At 41.4% G+C, this 17,029-nt stretch overlaps 1 protein-coding gene across 13 annotated transcripts in view; it reads left to right on the forward strand.

The window, feature by feature from the left end:
- Positions 1-17,029, forward strand: part of VRK2 (VRK serine/threonine kinase 2) — a 94,241-nt gene that overhangs the window by 35,813 nt on the left and 41,399 nt on the right. For all 13 annotated transcript variants that reach the window (XR_012902994.1, XM_075925512.1, XM_075925517.1 and 10 more), the window contains one exon: positions 8,355-8,487. Coding sequence is in view for 12 of the 13 variants with exons in the window: in XM_075925512.1 (XP_075781627.1) it covers positions 8,355-8,487 (133 nt within the window). In the remaining variant the exon portion in view is untranslated. The remainder of the gene's footprint in view (positions 1-8,354; positions 8,488-17,029) is intronic.

Consider the following 17,029-nt stretch of genomic DNA (forward strand, 5'->3'; position numbering starts at 1 on the left):
AAATACAGCTGAGAAAAATTGCAAATGAAGCGCGGATTTGAATTTCCTGCACTTCATTTGCATAATCGCATCCAGCCGCTATTTCGAAATACCCTGTTTCGAGATAAAAAAAAGCCGTGTAGACACGGTTATTTTGAAAGAAAACCCTTCTTTCGAAATAATCGTTAAACCTTATTTTTTTAGGAGTAAGGGTTATTTTGAAAGAAGGGGTTTCTTTCAAAATAACCGCGTATACATGGCACTTTTAATCTCGAAATAGGGTATTTTGAAATAGCGGCTGGACGTGAATATGCAAATGAAGCGCAGGAAATTCAAATCCACGCTTCATTTGCAATTTTGCTCGGCTACATTTGCATTCCTCTCTCAAAAGAGAAATGCAGCGTAGTCATACACTTAGAGACTATCAAAAATATATATATAGTATCATGAGCTTTCGTGGGCATACCCCACTTCATCGGATGCCCACGAAAGCTCATGAGACTATATATATTTTTGTTAGGGTACGTCTAGACTGCGTTGATCTTTCAGGATATTGGCAGTATCCCGAAAATAGCAACTCTGCATCTTTAAAAGCATCTACTATTTCCTGAAATAGCGGGCATGCTATTCTGGCATCCCTGTAACCCTCGTTCCACGAGGGGCTAAGGGATTTGTCAAAATAGTGCCTTATTTTGAAATTTGGTATCGCCAAATTTCAAAATAAGCTCTTTCGATTTAGACTTGGAATAGGCTAAGCAATTTGCGTAACTCAAATTGTGTAGCTTATTCCGACAGAAAGGTGTTGTCTAGACGCATCCTTAGTCTCTAAGTCCTGGCCTATAGTAGGACCTTAGTCTGAAATAACCCCCCCTCCAAGTTTGAATTAGTAAGCAATGTGTCCACACTACCAAGCCTGTTATTTTGGAATAATAAGCTGTGGGATTCTAACTTTGTATTCCTGCTTTTCATCAGGAATATCACTAATTCTAAATTTGGAATTTTGAAATAACGTTAGTGTGGACATTTTGGTGCTGCTAATTTGACCAGTTGGCCTCTGGGAGGCCTCCCTCAGCTCCCCAGAGGGCTTCGTGGGGCTCTGAGTGTGAGGTAGCGTGTCCATGTTAACGGAGCCTGCCTCGGACTAATTCTGATGCCTCCCCATAGCGAAGGCACGCAAGGTTCAAGTTTGTTAAATCAGGAGTCTGTAAGTATAATTTAGTAATTTCAAAATTATTTCCTTATATAGACATGCCTAAGGTGCTACAGGACTTCTCGTTGTTTCTGTGGGAAGGGGAAGAAATTAATCCTCTGTTGCATTTTGACTTGCCTTGAGTTGTTAAGATTATCCCTACTCTTAACACAAAAACACCACAAACTCATAAAACAGATGACAGAAAAAGGAAATGTCCGTCTCTGTTGCTTACTTAATCCATGTGTTACAGGCAAAGATACAGTGCACAAACAGGTCTGCTGTAAAAATTTGAGTTGTAACCTTTGAACTTGTACTTGCTTCCCTGATCTTGGGTGATCAGAGTTTGGCATGATTCCTTCCACCAGTCTTCTTCCCACATTGGGGCAAGCCTGTGTGCACTATCTTGGTTGGTCTAGTTCGTTATAGCTTTGATATCATGGAGTTCATTTAATTCCAAAAGTACAATTTGATTGGATTTATACAGAAGCCAAGATAAAAGAGATGGGAAATAGAATGGAGGTAAAGTGACATACAACGAAGAGGAGTAGAGAATTTAAACCACCTACCCCAAAATTACTTCATACTCCGCTGATTTGATAGCAATGTTTTGACATTCTTACTGGTCTACTTGTACCTTAAAGACTAACCAAACATGTAAATGAGCTTTCGTGGGCAAGTGTGTTGTGTTTGGTTAGTCTTTAAGGTGCTTCTAGTCTATTTGTTGTTTTTTAAGTTTTTCCTATTACAGACTAACTCGGCTACCCCTCTGAAACTTTTGGTCCACTTGTGTTCTGGATATAGCAAAGATTTCCCCCTTGAGGAGGCGAGGTCATCCCCTAGAGCAGGGACTCCCAGAACATCTAGGATCATGAAGATGCTACTGGTTTTACTGGGTACCTCTCTTAATACCCAGAGACATCAGTTTGTTCAATCTAAGAAGTATCTGATGGCTGTGTTCAGGCATTTCTTTCTGTTTCTAGGAATTCTTAGTTCATTGTTATGTACACCAGTGACCTCATGAGTACTTGAGGGTCATTACACTCGAATGAAACTCAATTCACAAAATTCCTTTGAGGCCAGCTAGCGCTTGGCTGTTTATATAAAAGTGTATACAAGTCGAGATGACATTTTTGTCTCCTTTTATCAACTACAGTTAATTAAGACCTATAGTTTAGTAAACCCTGTGTTAACCCTGTCCTAAAAATTATATTCTGCAACACAACACTTCCCCTGTAGTCTTACCACTCCTCAGCCTCTTTCTTCCTGATCTCTTCCAGCTCTCCTTTCTCATGCCTCTAGAACTTTGCTGCCAAGACTACCTTCCTGACCTGCTGTTCTGACTGTTTCCTTCCTTCCCCTTCTCTGATTGCTCTGATTTCTTTCTTTGCTATTCATCCTTCCACTACCCTTCAAGGCTCTCTACAGTTCTGTCTTTGTCTACATCTCAACGCTTGTTTCTTGTTATACTCTCCTTTTTCCCAGCTCCAGTCAGACTTTTCATTTGGGCTTTCTCTTTGACTTCTAACCCACTCCTCTACCCCCCGCCCCCGTGTGTAATTCTACACCGTTCCAGCTATGCAGAGCACCTTCATGAGCACTGTACGTTCCACACCATTCCAGCCAAGCAGAGCACTCTGACAGACACTGAATCCAGGTATTGAAGTAAGGGGCAGAAGTGGTGAGCACAAAAAGCAAAGGACACACATCCTTTTTTCTTTGGCCTGGGTGGGTTGTTCTGCCGAGCTACTTCACACTTCCCCATAGCTGCTGTGAGAGCTCCCTCTCTGGTCTCCGTAGTTTAACACAGGGACCGTACACCAGGTCCCTTTTCAGTATGGATTGTTTTACAATAGTGTTCCAACTTATGACCTCACATTGATCACGTTTGGGATAGCTCCCTTACTAATACAGTACCATGTACACTTATGGTGCTAATATCATGGAGCCAAATGAAAACAAATCAGGAAATCTGGGCATCATCATGAGCACAATAACTCGCACCAGATGTATGCATCTAAAATATAAAAATGTCATGGGGTACGTCTACTGCATGGCATCTACACAAGCTGCCTGTTATTTCAAAATATTTTTCGAAATAATGGGTGCGCTATTTTGCCATTCTGTTAAACCTTGTTGCACTAGGGCTAAGGGATGATTCAAAATAGCATGCTATTTTGAAATTTGGGGCTGTGTAAACACGCCTAATTTCAAAAAAAGCTATTTCAAAATAGATTCGAGATTAGATACGCAATTTGCGTAGTGCAAATTGCATATCTTATTTCAAGTTTAGGGTGCTGTGTAGATGCACCCAGGGAGTCTTTGAAGTGTGTACCCTCTAGTGGCTGGGTGTGTTAGTCTAAAGGGGTAACTCTAGGCCAGCTGGTGGGACAGAGCCTCCCTGAAGGAAGATAGTCTGTCAGGGAGCAGCCACATTCTTGCTGAAACCTCTCCTCCAGCAGAACCATCTGGGTGACAGAAAGTGCTAGGAAGCACTGCAATGAGTCTGTAGTCTCCTTGAGAGCCTTCTACTGACAGCCTCCCTGGCTGGCAGCATTCTGCTGCTTCTTGCGACTCCGCCCTCCGGTCAGGATGCATACAGTCCGACACCTTTGGGGGTAAATCAGTAGACTAGCAACTAGCAGTCCTTCAACTTAGTCCAAGTCCTGACTTACTAGACTATATCCCAGGGATCAGGGATTTCAGAAATCCTTATACCTTGTCAGGAAGTGTTTCCTCTCCACTTTCCTTGGTGGTGGGGAAATCCTAGCTCTCCCTCTCCAGAGACCCTTTAATAAGCAGTCAGGTGCTGGCTGTGCAAATCCTTTACTGCCTCCCTGGGCCACTTCCTACTTTACCTTGTCTTGGCCTTTTCCCACATAATCTTCCCTGGGTCAGAGGATTTCAGCTGCTCCCTCTCCAAACCTCTGCCCATGACTCACTGCAGAGCTTCTTAGCACTTTCTGCCACCCAATTGGATCTGCTGCAGGACAGTTTTCAGCAGGAGGGTGGCTCCTCCCTGCAAGCCTACCTTCCTTCAGGGAGACTCTGTCCTATCAGGTGTCTACTCTACTCCTTGACTCTAGACAGAGTTCTCTCATTGAGTGAGAATCCTGAAAAGTCAGAGCAGGGGGTCTCCACATACTGTCCTTGCCTGCAGACACTGCTCCTTCTGCTTCCTTTGATCAGTAATGGAGAGCCATGGCCTGTGTTCTGTAGAGGAGGGGCAGCACAGGGAGAGATGGAGCCATTGCTGTACATGCCAGCTACTTTTGGAGGTAGTGCAGGGCCAGGGCAGGGCAGCCCAGGGTTAGCCCTTTTGACTCTTCCTTTCAGGCTTGACCCCTTTAGTGGGTGTAGGAGGGAAAGGCCTATAGGTTCTTATTAATCCATTCAGCCCAAAATGGGATTGGTATATGCCATCATTAGTCTAAAAGAGAGTGCTGTGGAATATCCAAAAAAATTGCTCTAGGGTGGCATAAGTCTCCTGGGTTATATTTTTGTTTAACACTTGTTTAAAATAATTAAATATAAGCACTATGCTGAGGTGTTCATGCATACAAATGATCACCTAGATCTGTTGGACACATAACTGGCCTTATTTGTGTGTGAAAGAGAGGCATACTTAGGTATGCATGAAATTAAGTCACAAACTTTGAAAATCTGACCCATAATCCATAATAGGGACTGCTAAGAACTGTGGGGTCCAGTGCATAATTCTGTGAAAAACAAACAAACAAAATTAAACAAAACCAACCAAATGTAATCCCTTGCTTTTTTAGGGACAACTTCGTAGCTTTCCATAGTGTTTCTTCTGTTTTACATTCTGTCCTACTTGTCTTTTTCTCATTTCCTACAGTCTGCTCCTGTTTCTTTGGTTCTTGTAATGTTAAAACAGTGATCAGATAAAACTTGTTTTATGCCGTGGTATGGACTAATGTTGAACTTCAGTATTTATTTTTCTTTCTTCATTATAGTCAGTGGTTCCTCCCTTTTCTACAATGAAAAAAAAAGCCAGTGGTGTATGTAAAGAATCATAAAGACACCCTTGTAAGCTGAAAAAGCTTAAAAAATGAACTTTCTATCAACTTCACAGGTACAGGATCAGTCCCATGATCCTTGAGAAACCTGTGGATAGTGAAAGCTTTTGAAGTGACCCAAAGAAAGGGGTGGAAGCCTCCTCCCAGAAGTCATTTAGAACTTGCCTTGGAACCACACTACTGAGTGAACCTAAATGTTGGGTTTATTAAAGATCCCAATGGTCAGATACTTTTCAAAAACATTTGTTTGTTTTTTTTAGAACAGACTTACTTATGAGTTCATCAGCACCCTGTGGGTATCTCTACATAGTAATTACATACACCAGCTGGCCTGTGTCAGCTGATTTGTGGGGCTTGGGCTTGTACAATGGTGGTGTAGATGTTCGGGTTTGTGCTGGAGCCGGGCTTTGGGACTATATCCCCCTTGCAGGGTCCAAGAACTTGGGCTCCAGCCTAACCCTGATCCCATGTGCCACAATTTTATGGCCCTGCAGCCTGAGCCCTGCAAGCTGGAGTCAATGACATAGGCCAGCTGTGTGCTTAATGGCAGTTGAGGTATACCCTGTGGTTCCAGCTGAGCAGGAATTGTGGGAATGTCCTGATGTTCTTGACTCATATGGATCTGTTGTTTTTCTAACATGACATTAACCAATTAAATTTAATATGAAAGTTGGCCATGCTTTTTAGGGGTCTGGTTCAGTTTGGTGTCATTTCATCTGAACCTGCCCAATTATCCCCTATAGTTAGGCAAAATCAAAATGCTCCTACTTATCCAGGGAAGACCACCCCTCACCTACCTCTGCACCACAGACCACACCATGTGTGCAAGGCTCCCTTCCATAGCACTGAGCTTGATAATACAGTAGTTCAAATGAGTTCTCTGCCATGCTAACTCAGTGCATTATTGACTTCAGGCTTGATTAGGGCGGGTACCAGAGCATCTAGAATACACTGGAGAACACAGGGGAAAAAATTAAGTGGGTCAGCCCAGCAAAGCTTGTGCCTTGTCCCAGATTTCCTAATGATGCCTACAGTCTTTAATCTTGTATCACAGTTTGTATAGTCTGTCAGGTGAAAAACATAATCAGAAATCTTAAAAGCCATCACCCTGCAGGAAGAGAGTGCTGCATCCCAGCTTACACGCTCCAAATAAGCACAGATCGTGCAGCAGAAACCGTAAAACCATGACACCAGCAGCCCAAAATCTGAAGCTGCCTGGAGGACAAACAGGAATCAGTAATTTAACAGAATGTGTTACAAAATAGTGGTGGTGTGTTTTCCTGGGGAGGAAAGTGGGAAGGAGAGAAACCCACCAACAGTGATATAATTAAAAGCACAGAAATCTCTTCTGCTGGCACTGTTTACCAGATAAACTTTTTCTTACTAAAACTAAAGTGAAAGCAAAAGTTACTAAAGGTTATGTGGTAAGAAAATTACAGTAAAACTCCAATTGTCCGGCATCCAGTGGTCCGGTACTCCTGATAGACTGACACCAACTGGACCCCGGAAGTGCTCCGGCCAGCCAGACAATTGGAGCTGCTCTACCCCCGGCTTCCCCAAGTCCGCTGCTGCTGAAACTGACCAGCAGCGGACTTGGGGAAGCCAGGGGCAGAGCAGCTGGAGTGCTGCTGAGTTGGTCCCGCAGCGCCGCTCATAGCCCCCCTTCCGGTACTCGGGCATATCTGATAATCCGGCACCCCCTGGATCCTAAAGGTGCCAGATTATCGGAAGTTTACTGTAGTTTCTTATATTCTTACATTATAATACCTATTTAGAGAATGTGTGCATAGACTTCAGTGGGCTTTGGATCTGGACTGTACTACCTTTCTTCTATGAACTTGCAGCATGTTGCACAATAAGAAGCGCTCTTGAATATTTACAAAACGTAATTTAGGTTGACGATTTCTAGTAATAGGTAAAGGGCAAAGGTTAGACAAACACATGAAAACGGTGTTCCACAAGTAGGCATTTTCTGTAGTCCTACCTGCATTACAAGATGGAGGGAAACTGAGGTACAGTGAAGTCAGATTACTTGCTCAGAGTGACACTGACTATAACAGAGTTGGGAATAGAACACAGTTCTCTTGACTCTCTGTCTGCAGGTGTAACATTAAAAATGCTACTTAATTAAATTGTTTTAAAATGTGAAGCTTGCTGTAGTAATTGTATCTTCAATCATTTCTATAATTAATGTTTATTCACATGGCTAAGGGTTAAGAAAATTAAAAAATACATGCCAGGTACAGTATTCAGCCCCATGGGGATATATACTCTCTTGGGATACTTGGGTACAGATAGCCAAAAATCTTGAAAAATGTGCTAGCCCTGTCTGTGAAGATAAATGTGTCATAGTAAATGCATTCTTCTTGGAGTTCATTGGGGACCAAAATCTGTTCTTTGTTAAAACTGATGCAACACCATTGAACCCCACTGGATCTGTCCAAATGTAACTCTAAACAAAGTTTGATTCTGTGCTCGTAAAACTTTTACAATATTTTCAATGTAAATATTTCGGTGTAACCAAGAAACATTTTTTTCTGATGGCTTTCTGTCTTTTTCTTAAATTTTCTACATTCTGTTTAAAAAACTGTTTCCAGTACTGAGTTACCAGCAGTGATAATAGTAATGATGTGGCTACTACCAGTCTAATATCTATGGTAAATTCTATATGCAAACTGAGATTTTATGTTTTAAAGACAGTAGGTGACTTTTACTCTTTTTGCCACACTTTTATAGATAGCGCTTGCAATAGTGAACTTCTATAATAATCTTAATTGTTGAAATATCTGATGTGGTGTGTTTAGTAAAGAGAGAAAGGGGTTTCATTGGCAGCATGAGGACAGATAAGACATATTGTGGTTTATGATGTTTAGATGCCCACCTGGAGAGAAGAGAGCTTAAGAACAAAAATAAAGACAAATTCTGTTGAGTCTGAAATAAGATAAGAGCATGGTAGAAGTATTTCAATAGGGAGGGGAGCTGTTACAACACCCACTTATACATATTTTATCCAGAGGCATGATTTGGTTTAATAAAATGTAGATTTAAGTCTGTTCTTAACCTATCAGTTTCTTAAGACTTAATTATAAAGGTTATATTTTTCAAAGGACAAAAATATTATTCATTTGTCTGTTCATGTCTTCCAGGTATATCTTGTAGATTATGGACTTTCCTACAGATATTGTCCCGAAGGGAAGCACAAAAAGTATAAGGAAAATCCTAAAAAGGGCCATAATGGGACTCTGGAGTTTACCAGCTTAGATGCTCACAAGGGAGTAGGTAGGTTTTTCTATTACTTCAGAAGAGTGACTACAGAATAAGTAATCAGGCTGTGTAAACTGGTGTACGCTATGGAGCAGTGGTAAGTATTGGTGATGGCCAAGAAAAAGAATTTATGTGGTGACCTGTCACAACAGGGAATGTTGCTACATGTGCCAGGGAAAGGGGAATGTGTTAACATCGAGAGAATAATGGATGGGGTAGGCTGGAAGATGGTGGAGGACGCTACAAAATAATCTTGCATTTTAGCTTGGTCATTAGTTTATATTGATAATACTATTGTACAGTGGTTTGTTTTGTTAATGTGCCAGACTATAGAGATGGGGGAGATGTTTGGCATGTTCACATAAACCAAGAAGAATTTCTATGTCCAGATAAAGATGCCTTTATGCTGATCTATGCTTTTTTTCCAGTCTGTGTAAAAGACCATTTCAAGACATCCTCCTGCAAAGTGAGAATCCTCTTCTAAAGCTACAAAGTGTTAACTTTTTGAAATCTTTTCCAGTAGCCTTTCATATATCTTACTTATTTAAACTCAGTTTGATGGTATTGGAAACACATTTGCAGGTAAATTACATACATAGTCCTTTTATTGGATATTGATTGTACTGCCTTGCATTCCAAAGCAGACTTAATTCAACAATTCCCTAATTAGTTAAAGTCATAACCTATGTCTTGTATTCATTTACCATTAATTAAACCTTAGCTGTTTATTACACTGAAGTCTAAATTCAATAGCAGGCCTACAGAGCCATGGAAAAAGGGAGTGGAAGGTCAATATTGAAAATATATGTTGCAAAGTCCCACTGATGGCTGCATTGTTCACAATCAATATGGTCAATGCAACACAACTTTCTTAGTTGCTATGTCAGCAAGACAAAAAGTCAATTCTAATGTTATGCTAGTGAAAAATGGTGATTATTGAAAAACTTTGACTCTTGATGCAAAACAATATTTTTCATAAGTATTCCCTTCCCCTCAAATTTTATGTACCTGAAAGACTGGACTGGCTTTCTGTTTCTAGCTGTGCTAGGACCACAGTATCACAAATGATAACTGTAGAAATTTGTGCTTGTTAATAGCTGCTGTTGAACTGTTACCTTAAACTAATACTTTCTAATGAGTTTTAGTTGGCACAAACAACTGTATATTATTGCTTTTTCTATTAAAAGGACCATTGACCATGTAATGTAGAAGGTCTTGATAATTTGCCAGTGCTGTTAAAACCTGCAATCGTTTAACACTGGCCATTAGGAAAAATGAAATAAGGCTGTCAACTATATCCCGCTCAGACAATTGCACAGCTTCACCTGCTGAAAACATTCTGTGGTGAAGAGGGCATATGCTCTAGTCCCTTCCCGACACACCCAGTAATGAAAGATCTAACTCTATTATGTGCATAGACAGTGTGAGCTGTGTGACTAGATCAGTGTTTCTCAAAGTGGTCCACGAAACCACTCTGAGAAACTTGCTAACTGGCCTCTCCAGTGTGTTTACTTACCGGGTCTGCAGCCATGGAGCCTCGTGGCTCCCATTGGCTCTGGTTTGCTGTTTGCAGCCAAGGGGAGCTGTGGGAAGCAGCTTGGACTGGACTGCCCCTGCTGCCACTTCCGGCTTTCCCCTCCCCTACATGAGGCTGCCAACTCCCAGCCTGCGAGAGCTGGGAGCTGGCAGCCCTCTCCCACTCCTGCTGCTGCTTCTGGGCTCACCCTCTGCTCCCAGCTGAGGGTTATGCTTATCTTTCACATCCCTGCTTGAAAGATGGGAAATGCTAAATATATGGTTGTCTGTGCACCCTTAATTCAGACCCCTTGCACTTGTGTCATGACATCGTCTTTAACTACATGATCACATGCTAGTTTTTCAGCAGGGCCCCCAGACTCATTCAGTGCACTGAATCAATGCTGCTTACTGAATGGGCAGCTGTGCAGTATTTCTTTTTATTTTCCTTGTTAAGTGTGTGGTCCCATGCCATACATCCTGCACACATTTCAGACCCTGCTCTGAATAAGAAATTATTACATTCCTTAGAATCTGAATGATTCACAAACTTTAAAGAAATGAATATTTGCCCAACATGACTGTGAAATACGGAAGAGTTACCCCTTTTTTAAAATCAGAGTTGAAGCAGAGAGAGATTAAGGCCAGAATTAGTGTCCACTAATTTTGGGTGCCCGATTTGAGACAATCAGTGTTTGATTTTAAGTATGCGGTGGTTTAATTGAGATGTCTGGCTTTCACTTTAAAAAAGTATGAATTTGTGGTTTTTGAAAGTGCCTTTTGACAGTTTTTGACACTGATTACTCCTTTCCACAAAGCAAAGTACCACACAGTTTCATTGTAAGCTTCCCACTAACTTAAATGAACATTGCTATGACAAGTAGGATAGGGAAAGCAATCTAGCCTCATGCACATTCATTCCCTTCACTCTTTGCTAAACTTCCCAGTTGTGATGGCTGTTATAATGTTATCCACTGGGAAACAGACTGAGGTCCTGGAAGTTATGTAGTATTGAATTCCAAACCTTCCACAGTAAAATTACTAGTCTTCATTTTTATGACATTCCTCTGTGAACCTAAGATCTGCCCTCCACGTCAGTATCATTCAGGATGGGACATGAATTGCTCTGTGCTTAATTTTCATTTGAGCTTCTGAGTTAGTTTCTACATTAACTTAATAGACTTCGGTCTTCTTGGGTGCTTGTTTGCTCTGGTGTTGTAAGAAAGAACGGTTATAAGATGGGTTTTTTAAAACTGGAGATTATTCCCCAAATTAAATTTGTCATTATTCAAAGGCATAGAATTTGAGTGAATCATATTGAAAGTCTATGCTGTATAAATAGAATTATATTTTTGTTGCTTGATAATTAAGGAGAATTATATCTGCGTCAAATGCATGTTTTAAAAATAACAGATAGAATTGTTAAAAAGTAATATTTGGATCAATGCATCATATAGATTTTTGTAGATTTTCTACTCACTGAGGCATGCAGTCAATACTTAATTTCTCTGGAGATGTACTGTGCTTAACATATTGAGCTTTTTTTAAATGCTCTAGACCTGTGCATTGAGTATGTAAGACCAGTTTTAATTTGCCATCATTGATGAACATAAGAGTGTGAACTGTCTTAAGTTAAATTCCCTCCACTCTATAGTCGTGTGTGCAGTGAATTTCAGGATGATTCTCTTGTTCCTATTTCAAGCCAACACTTTCCATAATTAATATTAATTACTTTCCCTTTTTGTTATAGTGGCAGAGACACATCTCTAAATATGTTATTAGTTTAACAAAACTTTTCCTTAATGTATGCCAGTGGCCTGCCCTCTCCGCTCCTCACCTGGGCGTGGTAGTTGGGGTTAGGGGCGAGGGGAGCCCGAGGCCTCCTTACCTCCCGGCAGGTTTGTAGCCTACTCACTTGTCCCTGGCAGGGGGCATACTACTTTCCTAGGTAACTGCTGTGCTCCACAGTGATCCAGAGCAACCAGCTTCAATTGGCACAAGAAGCGGCTCCCTTCTACTCCCCAGCTGCTAGGGAGAGTCGCCGAACGTGCTGGGGGGGCAGTGGGAGAAGGACAGACCTCTCCCTTCCCCCCTCCGGCAAGTTGTGAGTAACTCTTATGGGGCAGGGAAAGTGTCTGGTGAGGGACAACTGGGGAACATGCTGAGAGCAGGTTCCTTGACCTCAACTCAACCAGAGGTAGGGGAAATACCCTATTGAGGGGTCCATGAACTCCAGGAGGACACTGGTGCTGTGAGTCTCCCCAGGACAGTGCTGGCTTTGACCATGCCCAGAGGCATGTGCTCTCCCCAGTCCTCTGGCCCCATCTTTCCCAGGAGTTGGAAGGATTGGCTGCCCTAGCATAGTGAGCTGGGGCTGAAAGTTCCTCCCAGAGAAAATACATGGGATGGTCACGTGTCCTCTCCTTTACATTGTGGGTACGTTTAGACTACCAGGTTTTGTCGACAGAAGTTTTGTCGACAGTATCTGTCGACAAAACTTCTGTCGACAAAGAGCATCCAGACACATTGAGTTCTGTCGACAAAGCAAGCTGCTTTGTCGACAGAACCCTGTAGTCTAGACGCAACCCTACAGGCAATAACACCTTCTGTCGACAGAACTCTGTCGACAGAAGGTGTTATGCCTCGTAAAATGAGGTATACCAGCGTCAACAAAACTGCTGAGTTCTGTCGATGTTATGTCGACAGAACTCAGCGGTAGTGTAGACGCTGGTATAGTTTTGTCGACAAAAGTCCACTTTTGTCGACAAAACTCAGTAGTCTAGACACACCCCGTGTCTCCTTTCCCTCGGTATGAGGAGGTACATGTCGTCTATGTGCACTTCATCATAAGTGAGATGCAGTTCATGTCATCGGACTATTGATGGGCAGTGGGGAAATTTTATATGCTATCCACAAACCTGAAGCCAACACTGTAGGTTTCACTATTGTTTCCACTAAAAATTCTGGCACTTCTGATGCACTTTCCTTGGAGTGTACTTTTTCAAGCAGTTTTTAAGTTTGTGATGATGATGATTTATTTTTTAGTAATCATTTGAATAAGTGTTATCAAAGGTATAGTGCCTTATGTGTAAACATACGTATATAATTCTGTGTGCTATGTGCATGTGTTTGCCGCTATAACTTTCAATAGTTCTTATGTAGTTTAACAAAAACACATGTGGTGTGTTTATAATATGAGTAATCGCTATAGCTTTGGATAGCATTTAAGAGATTAAAAGACATAACATATGGACCCTGCCTCAAAGAGCTTTCATTCTCAATAAGACAAACATAGAACATGAAACAAGGTGTAGGGGAAGGGGCAGTGAGATTCAAATAAAAGATGTGGAGCATAGCAAGTGCTATACATACTATGTAGATGTGGAGTATAGCAAGTGAATCAAGTAAAGTTTAATATTTGTAAGAAGAGATTGAGCTATAGCAGGGAACCCAGGAGTTGATTTCAAGGAGGGACTACCAGTGTAAGAGTGAATGTGATAGGCACAGAAGAATGTCATTATAGGTATAGCAAACACTCAGAAAACAGTGTGCAGCCAAGTGTGGGAGCAGGAGTCAAAGGAAGAAGCAAGAGGAAATGATTAGAAAATGCAAGGGGGATGAAATGAGGTATAAGCAAGACAGGAGAGTAGAAGTTATTCTGAATTACCCAGCATTGGGTAGACTGCTGAGGAACATCAAAGAGGCCAGGGAGCAGGAAGTCAGATTAGCTTAAGTGAGAGAAAACTGTGGAATTAACTGAGGCTTGGGCAGAGAGGAGGAAAAGGAGCCCTGAAGTTGGCATTTCAAGAGATTAACACCTTGAAAGGACCAATAGGCCCACAAATGCAAAGGCACTTCAGCTCCTCTAAGCTCCATGCCTAGCAGGAATCACTGATTACCAAAACCCCAAACTAAATTCTCTCAATTCTTTTATTCTTTCTTAAAAACAAGTAATCCTGTAGCACCTTAGAGACTAACATATATAGTATCATGAACTTTAGTGGGCAAAACCCACTTCCTCAGATGCTTAGTTACAGACTAACATGGTTACCCTCTCGGAGACTTTCTTCTTTCTTGTTACCCTCTCATTCTCCTGTTCTTGTCTATTATCATTGGATTTGTTATATTCAGACTGATGATCCCGCAATCCTTGGATGCATAAACAGGGAAAATATTGAGTAGGGGTAAAGAGGTTATTTTACTGCTGTATTTGGCAATTGTGTGACTAACAGATACTGTGTCCAGTTCTTCTACCCACAGTTCACGAAGGATGTTGATAAAATGGAGGGTTCAGAGCCACAAGATTAAAAAGGACTAGAAAACATTTTTAGTGACAGACTCAAGGCACTCAGTCTTAGTTTAACAAAGAGAAGGTTAAGGGGTGACTTGAACAAAGTATATAAGTATATACGTAGGGAACAAGGTTGAATGGCTGGAAGCTGAGGCTAGCAAACTTAGACTGAAAATAAGGCCTGATTTTTTAAAACAGTGTAAGTAATTAATAATTGGAACAATTTACCAATGATAGTGTTAGAGTCCCCATCACTGGCCATTTTTAAATGAAAATGAGCTGTTCTTTTGAAAGATGTCTAGTTTAAAAGGAAGTATTTTGGGATCTGTAAACTTGCTCTGTCAGTTTTGATACCACCCTTTTTTTCATAGAATGATAGAACTGGAAGGGACCTTGAGAGGTCATTGAGTCCGGTCCACTGCTCTCATGGCAGGACCAAGCACCGTCTAGAGATCATCCCTGACAGGTGTCTGTCTAACCTGCTCTTAAATATCTCCAGTCATGGAGATTCCACAACTCGCTCCCAGGCAATTGATTCCAGTGTTTAACCACCCTGACAGTTCAGAACTTTTTCCAAATGTCCAACCTAAACCTCCCCTGCTGCAATTTAAGCCCATTGCTTCCTGTCCTATCCTCAGAGGTCAAGGACAATAATTTTTCTCTCTCCTCCTTGTAATACCCTTTTAGATACTTGAAAACTGCTATCATGTCCCCTCTCAGTCTTCTCTTTTCTAAACTAAACAAACACAATTCTTTTAGTCTTTCCTCATTGCTCATGTTTTCTAGGTATTTAATCATTTTTGTTGCTCTTCTCTGAACCTTACACACAAGTCTGTTGAGTCGGACACTTGGATGGGATGTGAGTGATCAAGATTCAAATTTCTGTTCTAGATCAAAGACTTCACTCCATGTTTCCCTGAGTTAGGTTAGTTCCCTGAATACCAGGCTATAGGATACACTAGTTGGAATGGGGGTCTCTGTTTTTTATTTGGAATCCATTCCCCTTTCTATAAATAATTATTGAATGGAACTGGGACTGCAGCTGGGTGGCCCCCCTCCCAAATCAGGGCCTTAACCTTTGGGCTGTCAATATAGTCGGATCACCTCTACCCTAATTTTACAAAACTAGCCCTTTGTTTCTAAAATTTCCTATACTTTTATTTTTTTTTTAAAAAAGGTTAAATGTCCTAAATTGAAACAGTGTTTTGTTCTGTTCTATCCAAATTGATTTGCTGAAAAATTTTAGTGTCAGGTTGACCTAGAATGCTTCCTCCATCCCCTCCCCAAACTACTAGCAAACTGAAAAAATCTGCTGTTCACACAGTTCTGTGAATAACTCTCTCCTAAATTTGTGTACACTGCCTTCACGTGTTTTTTAAAGCTATCCAGACTTTTTTTTTTTTAAATGCACTATATTTGACTTTGCCCTCCTGCTGCAGTAAATTCCTCAGGCTGACCATACCCTCTATGAGGTAGTACTTCATTATGTTTCTTGGAAATATGTCAGCCATTAATTTTGTCAAGTCTCATATTTCAGTCTCGTTTATCTTCTTTGTCTTATTCTCAGCCCTAAGTTGAACTGTTCTGTTACTTTATGGTGCCCAACAGATGACAACACTCGTCTCATAAGATATAACTCTGTAGGGTAATATATTTTTAAAATTATATTTCTAACTCCACAGTCAGTTTGACACACTTTTTCCCCTCTTTTTGTGTTATGAAAGAACACTATTACTATTTATATTATGGTAGCCCCTAGAACCTCAGATTGGTGGTCCCATTGTGTGAGACACTTGTACAAATGTATAAAACAATCTACGCCCTGAAGAGCTTACAATCTAAATAAAGACTAATGATAAAATTATAATGTGATACAGTGTACACTTCCCTAAACTGGGACTTCCTAGTCCAGCAACATCTGTGGTCTGGTAGGATCACAGATGTTCCTGGACCAGAAAACTTCAGGGCAGAAGGGCCAGTGATGTAGGAAGCCCATGGCAGTGGGGTGGGCCAGCAGCGCAGCATGAGGTGGACCAACATCATGGTCAGGAGCCGTGAAGCAGGGGGTGGTCGCCCTGTGGCAGGGAGCCGGTAGCATGGCCGCGAGCCCCGTAGCACCTTGTGGTAGGGGGCAGTCCAGCTGTCTGTCTGGGAGCCTGGTAGCAGGAGGGCTGGTGGCTTGGCCAGCTGGAGACAGGGGGGTCTGGCTGGGGCCAGAAGCAGGGGCGACAGCAGGCTAGAGAGCTGGTGGCAGGAGATTTCCTCTGATCCACCAAATTCCCTTGTTTGGGACCACTTAGGTCCCGAGGATGCTGGACCAGGGAGGTCCTACCTGTAATACTAGTGAAAGTATCATAAAAAAACCCACATTATGTCTGTCATTCATCAGCCTTCTAACTCATTCTGAGCACCTGGAAAAATAGCAAAATAAGGGCCATAGTGGAAATTGCCCATTTTATATTGCTGGAGAGTTCCACATGTGAATTCTGGTTAGCAGATATCTTTATCCATTCCTACATGTTGAGAATATATTCTAAAGGCTTAACTTTGATTTAATTATTGTGGGTGTTACTCCAGTGACTTAAGTGGAATAGCTTCTGATTTATCTTGGCAGAAGTGAGTATAGAATCAGGCCTTAAATGTTCAAGTGAAAATAGTTAAATTGTGAAGTATTGTGGAATATATTACTTCTAAAATGTTTCCATCATATAGAATTTAGTATTGGTCTAAAAACTATAACATGGTAGTATT

The sequence above is a fragment of the Pelodiscus sinensis genome, chromosome 3 (assembly GCF_049634645.1).
Source record: "Pelodiscus sinensis isolate JC-2024 chromosome 3, ASM4963464v1, whole genome shotgun sequence".
In the NCBI taxonomy this organism is placed as follows: domain Eukaryota; kingdom Metazoa; phylum Chordata; order Testudines; family Trionychidae; genus Pelodiscus; species Pelodiscus sinensis.